Source organism: Antrostomus carolinensis, unplaced genomic scaffold, assembly GCF_000700745.2.
Source record: "Antrostomus carolinensis isolate BGI_N321 unplaced genomic scaffold, ASM70074v2 scaffold5377, whole genome shotgun sequence".
Classification (NCBI taxonomy): domain Eukaryota; kingdom Metazoa; phylum Chordata; class Aves; order Caprimulgiformes; family Caprimulgidae; genus Antrostomus; species Antrostomus carolinensis.
The window spans coordinates 1-10,524 of record NW_010325212.1 but is presented as its reverse complement, the minus strand read 5'-3'; the positions used below and the strand labels follow the sequence as shown (position 1 = coordinate 10,524).

The window sequence follows — 10,524 nt, the reverse complement described above, 5'->3', positions numbered from 1 at the left end:
GCGGTTATTTCTTGTATATGCTAAACAGTGGTGGAGAGAGTACCTACAGATTAGGCCTACACACAACATAAGGCTAGTAAAGATTTTTGCACAGGTTTGTAAATTTTACAAATAGACCAATCCTTTCTGAAGTTGTCTTTTTTTTTTTTTTATTTATTTTGAAGTTTATGTGTGTAAAGAATCTGTATAGGTTTATGATGCGGTTACAGTCAGGTCCGGGCTACATGTGATGTGTCATGCGAAGAATTAAACTTGTAAGGATTGCACTTCTATTTATATATATATCAAGCTTAATAGCATGATGCAGCCAGAAGGGTTGCTCCAACCACGTCTGATGCATGAGGTGATAAAAAAGCCTTTTTAGTCTTTTTGTTGCATACTCACAAGTGGCAAAGATTTAAGTGATCTGTGCAAACTATTTCAAATCAATTTTATGCCAGGTAAAACAGTTAAAAAATGGACTTGCTTAGATCTATTAGAAGAGATCCACACAATATTTGAGCTCTCTGTGGTCTGTAAAACAATGTCTGGTTAATGTCACACAGAAGCTATGGACGTAATTATTGTAGGCTAATAAACTACTGTGTCAGTTGCTCCTTGATAACTGTCCCTCAGTAAGAGGAATGGTGTGATCCTTGCATTTTTCCATGCTGTGAATTTAGATTGTGTAGCAGCAGTTTTCCTAGCACAGACAACGTGCAGTAACTTACTATATCAAAGTATGAGGGAGAGAATAGAAAGGGCAGAAGCGAGGTAAAACTCAGGGGTTGAAATAAAAATGGTTTAATAAGTGGAAGAAAGGAAGAGTGGGGAAAAAAGTGTTGCAAAGACAGTCACTCACGACCTCCCATGAGCAGGCTGATGCCCAGCTTGTCTCCAAGCAGGGGCAAGTTCTAAAGTCTGTTCCCCACCTCCACCAGTTTTACTGCTGAATGTGACACTCTATGGCATGGAAATCCCTTTTGTCAGTTCAGGTAGGTTGTCCTGGCTGGGTCCCCTACCAGCCTCTTGTCCACCCTGAACCTACCCCCCCGTGTGGGGGCAGAATGAGAAACAGAGAAGGCCTGGACAACGTGCAGGCAACAGCTAAAACACTGGTGTGTTATCAACACTGTTTTGGTCACAGATCTAAAACACAGTACCATAGGGGCTGCTGTGAAGAAAATTAATGGTGTTCCAACCAGATCAAAGCCAAAGGTTTCAGGGCAGGGTATATAGAGAAACAAATATATAATTAATCAGGGAATTCTAGAACTGGGAATTCGGTAGGGGGCATGAGGTAAAAATGAGACTTTTCCTATTTTGAGAATAAAGCAATGTATGAATTAATAGTATTCTACTTTCTGCACCCAGAAAGCTACAGTAGAGTTGGGAAGAAGGTTGGAAGGGGAAGAGTTTGTGGATAGGATCAGAGGACTAATTTGTTTCTTACAGGCCAGTATAGAAACTGGCAGCCCTCAGAATGCTATAGGAACTAGTCCCCCTGCTAGTTCAGTACCTGTAGAGAGTTTATCTTGAGACTCCTGCTTGCCATAGCAAATTATAGTAAAACTGCCTTTACTTTTTTTGTTTTTCCAAGAACTTTGAAATTCTTAGTATTATTACTCTCTTAATCGATATGAATCTAGTTATTTCATTGTGAGTAAAATTTACTGGGTTTTGGTGTTATGACAAGAGGTAGAGTATTCGAATTCAGAAGCAAACAGACACCTTTTAAACTCCAAAATCAGCTGCTGAGTGTTTAATGTTTTTTGGAGGGTTGTTTTTTGAGTTTGTTGTGGGTTTTGGTGTGGATGGGGATTTATTTCGGTTTGGTTTTTTGCTTGATGATAATGTGGAAATCGATGATGGGTGCAGCATGTGCACTTCCTCACCTGTTTAAGAAAATGAATTGCAGCCTGTGCTACTCCAGATCACAGAATCACAGAATGTTGGGGATTGGAAGGGACCTCGAAAGATCATCTAGTCCAGTCCCCCTGCCAGAGCAGGAACCTAAACAATTTTACACAGGAAGGCGTCCAGGCGGGTCTTGAATGTCTCCAGAGAAGGAGACTCCACAACCTCCCTGGGCAGCCTGTTCCAGTGCTCTGTCACCCTCACCATAAAGTAGTTTTTTCTCAAGTTTAAGCGGAACCTCCTGTGTTCCAGCTCACACCCATTGCCCCTTGTCCTATCGTTGGGCATCACTGAGAAGAGCCTGGCTCCATCCTCATGACATTTGCCCTTAAGGTGTTTGAACATTTAGTCTGGAATGTCCTATGAGTGACAGAGCCAGCAGAAAAATCTAACTGTAGTGTCTCTAAATGAGATGCCTTAATGGTCTTGTGTCTTAATTCTAGAAGTACTTTTGTGTTGTAATATTTTTGAGTTATATTTATTTTAGGGAGAATAAATCCCATTGCAAAAAAGACAGTCTAAGTTAAGACGAACCTTTTGTGATTGCATGTCTGGCAAATAACCATATTTTATATGTTCAGGATGAAAATGGAGTAAACCATCCAGTATGTTCATATATCAGACCACTTCGAGCAGGCCGGTTACTGGACACACCTAGACAAGCAGCGCGTTTTGTCAGTGTCCTGGGTTATGAGAGAGCTCCTGTCATTGGAGGAGGTGGTGGCAAACAAGAACAGTGGTGCACTCTTCTTGCTTTTTTATGTAGGAACAAGGTATGTGAAAATAGTCCTTGTGTGACACAACAGAGTTTGTATCATATTCTAACTGAAGTCAGTAATTTAAAACAGGCTGCAAATACATGGATTAAATAAAATTTGGAGAATTCTGTTACAATAATTTGTCTAAGATGAATAGATGTTAAATAGTAGACAAGAAGGCTTTGGAGCAGTCTTTCTTTTCTGCTATTGTTGAGGTCTATTTGTCAATACATCTGTTTGACAATGAGCTTGCTTTTCTTCATTTGCTTTTCTAAGATCCCACATACTTATTCAATGAATCCCTGCTAGCGTGCAGGACACCAGTTTAAATTCTGGACTGATCCTGGAAGAGTTGGAAAAAGTCTGTTTGGAGCAATTGGTTTTTTTAGATGGGCTAAAATATACTGACAGTCTCTACATTTCATTTTTGCAAGATTGGCATTTTCACTAAAAGTTTCAGCCTAGTTCTTGGTGATCTGACACTTGTATCAAATGACTATAATAAGTGAAACAAATTGTAACTCATTCTGGATTATAGCTCTTTTGTTGTATGAAAAAAAGTAATAGTGATTCCTTTTAATACCTCTTTGGAATGGTCGATGCTTTTCATTGCCACTGAGGTAATTCTGTGTTCAAAAACAATCTCACTGACATATTTCTGTTAAAAAGATCTGTTATTCCTGGCAGCAGGAGCTATATCCCAATTTTTAGACCTGTCTTAAAGACCACACAGAACAGGCATTAGCTGTTGCCTCTGAATATCATACCTACCATATGTGTAGGTACTGTATAAAGGCACCACTGGCTCCCCACTGGCTTTCAGATGGAGATGATGATAGCAGATTTGGGTTTGAGGACTGTTGTGTTTAGAGGCACAGAGAAAGGGTTTCCTCCAAGGCAGAAGTGGAAAGCCATATAGAAAATGGCTGAATTTAGCCCCTGAGACACCAGCTGGACCGTTATTATTTTTCTTGTGGAAAGTGGTATGGCATTCTTGAATGAACACGGGTTCACTAGAAATCTGTTTAAACCTGCTTTTCTGCCTATTTCCCTTGTACATTATGGTAGGGGGAGATTGTGTTATCTGTGTAATGAACAGATATAGCCAGCCACACCGAATTTTACATTTTCAGCATTCTGAATAGTATTTGACTAGAGAGCCTTACTCTTCTACTTCAAAATGCTATGCTTTGTATTACAAAGGCTTTGTTGCATGAGGAATTTTTGTTCTTACTTTACAGCTAACATTTGTAAAGAGTTTAAGAGATAAAGAATATTAGACATCACATGTGGAAATTGTTTTCTCTGAATTATCAATGGTAGTAATGTATGAAAGAAATGTTTTTATGGCTGAAGGGAAAAGCAGCTACACATGACTTTCAGAATGTTTCTAGTTAGATTTGTTGAGGAGGTTGTTTTATCTTCGTTTAATTTCTGAACTTTGACAACTGTAGTGTTTTAACCAAAGCCAGCAGCTAAGCACCACTCACTTCCCCCCCATTGGGATGGGGGAGAGAATCAGAAGGGTAAAAGTGAGAAAACTTGTGGGTTGAGATAAAGACAGTTTAATAGGCAAAGCAAAACAAGGAGTTCCTTCACTGCTTCCCATCGGCAGGCAGGTGTTCGGCCATCTCCAGGAAAGCCAGGCTCCTTCATGTGTGACGGTTACTTGGGAAAACAAATGCCATCACTCTGAACATCCCCCTCTTCCTTCTTCCCCAGCTATATTTACTGAGCATGATGTCATATACCATGGGATATTCCTTTGGTCAGCTGGGGTGAGCTGTCCCAGCTGCGTCCCCTCCCAACTTGTGCTCCCCCAGCCTCCTCGCTGGCAGGGTGGTGTAAGAAGCAGAAAAGGCCTTAACTCTGTGTAAGCGCTGCTCAGCAATAACTAAAACATCCCTGAATTGTCAACACTGTTTTCAGCACAAATCCAAAACACAGCCCCATACTAGCTACTGTGAAGAAAATTAACTCTATCCCAGCCAAAACCAGCACATTCAAGGTAGTGAAATTACAGTAGAATTACATTTTATTAAGTGACTAAATCTCCTAACTGTGTGAAAATACCATGTAATTTCTAATATTGCCTCAGGTGTTTGCCTTATATACGTTTTTACATTTAATTAGAATATTGGTTTTGTCTTCATAGGTTGATAGATTCTGGTTTTGGATTAATTGAGGGTATCTTTATAATCATAAGAAATATTTTCCAGTGTCAGTGTATTTGAATAGAAGATATAAATAGTCTATCATTAGAACATTCTACTATTTTTAACTAATTTTTTATTACAGAATACTAAAACTTGTCAAGCTTAAACCTTAAAATCCTGACTTCTGATAATGTGCTTTAAGTAAACAGGAGGGAAACATGACTTGTTAAAGAATGGTTAGAGAAATATCACTGTTACCTTTCTTCAAGATTTTTCCATGCCTGATACTTAAACCAACTTACTAATATTTGCTGCCTAGGGTGACTGTGAAGATCATGCTAACCTTCTGTGCGGTCTTCTTCTTGGGTTTGGATTGGAAGCCTTTGTGTGTGTTGGAACAAAAGCAAAAGGAGTCCCCCACACTTGGGTAATGACTTGTGGGACTGATGGAACAATTACTTTTTGGGAGAGCTTAACAGGACATAGGTGAGTAAAAGGAATATAAGAAAACTGAACGATGTATATTGAGGTTTGCATGGGATATTTTGTTGTCGCTTTTTTGTTTTTATCTTTACACCCTGTCATGTAATCCAGGTGACTTTTGTCTTTGAATCTTTTTTCTGTGTACTGCTTTTGTTTGAAAAATAACTCGTTCAGTGTGAGGTGAAATATTTCAACAGTTTGTAATACAGTATTCAATGGCTTTAATACCATATAGTAACTGGTTTGTATCTTATGGCAGCTGATTGCTGTTGATGGTATGGTTGCCATCATTTGTAAAGAAGGAGATGAAATCTGACATGTTGTTTAAGAACCTGTATTTTTTCCCTTACTTCATCTGTGAAATCAGTGTTAGATTACTTTTTTCCTCTGCAGAAATCTCTGCAAGTTCTCTCTCACTTTAGTAATTTTCGAGGGGCACATCTAGCTATTCTGTATTCCAAGGCTTCTGGAACCTGTTATATCCAGTGTTGAAAATAAGCAATTCTGTTTTGCCACTGTTTGTGTATCTTGGGATTAGAATTTGAAGATGCATTTCTCCAAATGTGGTGAATAGTGGGGAAACTGTATGGTTATGTTGTTATAATTGCAAAATTTAATTGCTGTTAAGTATCTGCTTGATTAAACAGCTTATTTTTCTAAATTTAATGAAAAAAAGTGATGTATTATTTCATTGCATGTTATGCCTCCAAAATGTGTATAATTACTTTTCTGTAAATAAGTGAATGCCATCTGGGAGGGTGGGGAAACAAAAAAATTTTAAGAAGCCCCAACGAAAAACCCTGTTAACAAACTTGGCTTATATTTTTAAAAGGAGAAATGGCTTATATCTGTCCCACCTAAATGTTTTTACTTTGCCTTGAAATAAAGTGTGTTAATAAGAAATTGAATGTTTTTTTATTAGGTACATTCACAGACCTATCAACCCTGATGACCCTCCACTAGTTGAACAGCCCAAGCCACTGTATCCTTATCGCACGATAGGTTGCATCTTCAACCATCAGAAGTTCTTTGGAAATTGTCAGCCCTCTGATGCTGTGGAGGTCTGTGTGTTTGACCTACATGATGAATCTAAATGGAAACCCATGAGTGGAGAAGCAATAAAATCTGTATGTTTTCCTGGAACAACATCTTCAGTTCTCCCTTTTCCTCCTCTGTGTGCTTCCACAATAGATCCTGCGGTAACAAGCAACGACATAGAATTGCAGCTGAGAATCCTGGTCTCTGAACACAGAAAGGTAATACCATTTAAAGATCGTCATCGATCTGTTGCGGTAATAAAGGTGCATGTTTTTCCTGTATACTTGTTTTGGATAGCCCTGTCTTTGCAATGTGTTTTCCATCAGCTTTTGTAGAAATGCGGTATGTGAAAAGTGAAATAACTGAAAAGTTGTTTGGAAAGTCTGTACTGAGTTAGTTTAGACATCATATTTACTATTTGCAGTGGTGATTCATAGCCTTACGTGTGAGCTCTTCCCCCCGGCCCTGCCTTTGCGTCTTGTTTTAGGTCTGTGATCTTACTTACAGCTTACTGGCACCTGCAGACTGCCTATGAGTGGTCTGTAAAAGAGCTGGGAAGATGAAATCTGGTTGTCAGTAGTCTTTGCCTATCCATCACAAATGGTTTTGGTCCCCAGATAAAAGCAAGCTTTCAGCTTTTGTGATCTTACTCTTGACTGCTTTACAAAATCAGAAGGTATTTCTAGAAGTTAATTTTATCCTTTATCAGGATTTTTACAAGACATAATGTGTCAAAAATTTTCCTGTGCTGGATATGAAGGAGACAATACCATAAATCCCTTATGTCTGTTTTTAATGGGGTTTTTGGTTGTTTTTGTTTTTATCTCCCTACATAATGCTCCATGTTTGGTGTGGCAAGTAATTCTCAGAGTATGAGTCTCATGCAGTGTTGAATATATATGCAGTAGGCTTTTCTACTTCTTTGTACTTGTGGGATAGTAGGAAGAAGATGCGTGTACGTGTGTTTGTGTTTTGGGGAGCTGTTGTGCATTGTTTTTTCAGAAGTGGGTTTCCATGAGAGACATTAGAAAATGTGAGGTGAATCTTAGTTGATCTTTCCCATATTTTTGCTGTGTATTTATGCACTGTCTTCTTACGTTTCATGCAGAGATACTGTAGCTAAAACATCTAATTTTAACTCTGCTGGTCTTGTTTTAGTCTAATCGTCTAACTTCATTCCTTGCTAAATGTTTTGATATTTTGTTGGTGGTGTTTGCTCCTTCAAGTTGGTGTGTGAATCCTACTGCTTCATGGGTTTACTTCCATTAACTATGAATTAAAGATTTGTTTGAATCTATAGAGTATGGAAGCTTAGCCATATCCTCATGTTGATTCTGCACAATTGTCATTGTTCTGTGACTTGCCTCACAGGATCTTGGCCTTTCTACTGTTTGGGATGACCATCTATCCTACCTGTTGTCACCAGCATTAGCAGCCTATGAGCTTGAACGTACAACAAGTATTTCTGCAGGAAATGAAGAGTTTCAAGATGCTGTAAGAAGAGCAGTACCTGATGGTCACACATTTAAAGGGTTTCCTATCCATTTTGTATACAGAAATGCCAGGAGAGCATTTGCCACATGTCTTCGGTAAGTTTAAGTGTAAAGATACATATATATGTTAAAATCAAATAGTAATACTTAATCATGAATTGCAACTAATTTTTTTTTATAAAGAAACTTAAAGAAAATTAATTCCCTTAAATTAGAACTGGAAGAAGAGTTATATGGTGTATGTAATGGGTCATGGGGTACAGAGCTTTTGTGTTACATTGGTGTTCAGTGATGATAGAATTCTCATGGGTTAAATTAAAGAAAGAAGAGTTAATTTAATTTCTCTGCACTTGTTTAAAATTATCAGTGGTGGTCTTGTTTTCCTCCAAGGCAACAGCCCCTGCACTATAGAGCAATATTATTTGTAATGACAGACTCATGACACTCATTGGTATTTGTTAGTCACATTTGAAAAAATTGCACATATATAATTGAAAATTTTATTAATAGCATAGTAATATCTGTTACTCTTGTTTGTCTTTTTGTCATATAGGTCTCCTTTTTGTGAAGAAGTAATTTGTTGTAGGGGAGACCAAGTGCGTCTTGCAGTTCGTGTACGAGTGTTTACGTACCCTGAATCTGCATGTGCTGTTTGGATCATGTTTGCTTGTAAATACCGCTCTGTCCTTTGACAAAAGAACCCAAAATCATTCAGACCTTTTTAGATATGTAAAATAATGTGTGTGGGTGTAAAATTATGCAATTAAAAACTAATACTGTATTTTATATAAATACCACTGTTTTTAATACCACCACTCTGTGTATTGAAGAGGATTGTGTACACAGTAATGATTGTATTTATAAAGAGAACTTTTTCTTATTTTTAATAAAAATTACTTCTAATACTTATAAGAATGTGGGTCAAGTTACTAAACTGTGTGCATAAAATACTAGCTTCTCTTCTGCAGTTCTGAATTGGTGTGAGAATTCATTTAGAAAAGCATCTGTTTTATCTCTCCAGGGTAAGAGACTGTTTCACCTCTCCTGTCTGTGTAGTGTCCTGGGTGTGCTTTTTGAGTGACTGAGATCCAGAAACACTGAAGTTTAAGCGTGTGCCCTTTCCACAACAAAATTTATTTCTACCTGACTTGGTCCTATGTTCAGCTTCTATGTTCAGCTTCTAAGAACAGTGCTGTCAAGTGTCTTGTTAATCTATGAATTTAATAGCTTACAGATATATATTTTTATTTTATTTATTTAATATTTAAAATTGAGATGTGGATACATGAACATGTGAATAGCTGTGCTGGGTTAGATGAAGTGATTTAACCTGGTGCCTTTTTCCTGTGCTTAGGAAGTTTCTGAGGTAGAACTTTTAGGTGGGCCACTTTGCCTAACAACCATTAATGATTTTGTCTTATTCTGACACTTGGATCCATATTTAATTATCCATCTATTGTTTTGTTTGTCTTAAACCTGTGGATGATATTCTTGCTGAGTGTCTTCTCGACTTCAAGCTTTGAGAAAGGGCAAGCAATTGATGACTTAGTGAACTTCTCCGTACCATGCCTCTCATGTATTTCACCACGTGGACTCCAGCCATCTCTTTCTGACGCTGAGGAATCAAAACCTGTTTGATTTCTTCTGTAGAAGCTATTCCATATCTTTGATAGCCCATGTCCGCCTCCTTTTGTTCTACTTGTAGGAAATGTACGACTCTTCTGCTGCTGCTGGAGAAAAACAAAACAGATCCTGGAGAACATTGTAGCACATACAGCAGGAGGGAACGCTGGCATTTTGCATGTGCATTTAATTAGCAGTGTGGTAGCCTGACACCATTTTTGTGGGTGTTTGGGGTTTTTTGGGGTTTTTTTTGGTTTTTGGTTTTTTTTTTTCCAGAAGTGTTAAATACGGCCTACAGCAGCACTTGGGTTTTAACTTGAGAGTTAAACAGTACATTATCTACTGGCCCCGCTGCTGACAGGTTTCAAATACTTTACACATCTGTTTTTGTGTTACCTTCCTTTTTATACCTGAACAATCAAAATTTATTCATTTTCCTGTTGTACAGCATACAGGACCCTGATCAAAGCTTCAGGCAGTACAATTCTATCTGATATAACGTGAAAGGTTGGAGCATGTTCTGTGGTGGATATTGCTAAATTAGCTTTATTTAAATACTAGTTGTATCTTATTTGAGCACAAATGTATGTCACTGCAAGAGGGAAAAGCACCCATGTTCAGTGCGACCAGAACTGAGATGTGTCGCAGTCGCTGGCGCGCTGGAGCCCAGCGGTGTTTGGCAGAAGGGGACACGGCACCGCACTGTCCCCTCAGACATCTGCTTCAGGCTTTCGTGTAAAGTGGCTGCTGAGGACAGTTTTTAATTTCCCTTTACGTAGGCTGGGTAAAACTGTAGAATAACAAAGGGGAAAAAAAGCACGGAAATGTTTTTTGATGTGAGGTATAAGTTAGTCTCTAGAGCAGGAAGCTATTTTTTCTGCGTGAAAGGCCGATTCACTTGGTACCCGCTCGGGGCGAAGCTGGCACAGAAGGCCCGATCCCAACTGCTCGGAAGACGATTCCCTCGTTGGCCCTTCCCAGCCCAGGCTGGTTCGGCCGCTGTCAGCCCGTCCCTGCAGCCTCGCCGCCCGGCTGCGGCGGGGGAGGGAGCTGTGCTGGGGCGAAGGGCAGGGGCAG

The 10,524-nt window shown here is 38.9% G+C and overlaps 1 protein-coding gene across 1 annotated transcript in view; it reads left to right on the top strand.

The window, feature by feature from the left end:
- CEP76 (centrosomal protein 76) overlaps positions 1 to 8,629 on the top strand; it is a 13,327-nt gene extending 4,698 nt beyond the window's left edge. Inside the window, exons 6-11 of the mRNA XM_010171123.2 lie at positions 1 to 94; positions 2,478 to 2,669; positions 5,130 to 5,296; positions 6,216 to 6,549; positions 7,703 to 7,920; positions 8,378 to 8,629. The exon at positions 1 to 94 is cut by the window's left edge and continues 29 nt beyond it. Coding sequence (XP_010169425.1) covers positions 1 to 94; positions 2,478 to 2,669; positions 5,130 to 5,296; positions 6,216 to 6,549; positions 7,703 to 7,920; positions 8,378 to 8,516 — 1,144 coding nt within the window. The 3' untranslated portion in view covers positions 8,517 to 8,629. The remainder of the gene's footprint in view (positions 95 to 2,477; positions 2,670 to 5,129; positions 5,297 to 6,215; positions 6,550 to 7,702; positions 7,921 to 8,377) is intronic.
- Positions 8,630 to 10,524: the final 1,895 nt, after the last annotated feature.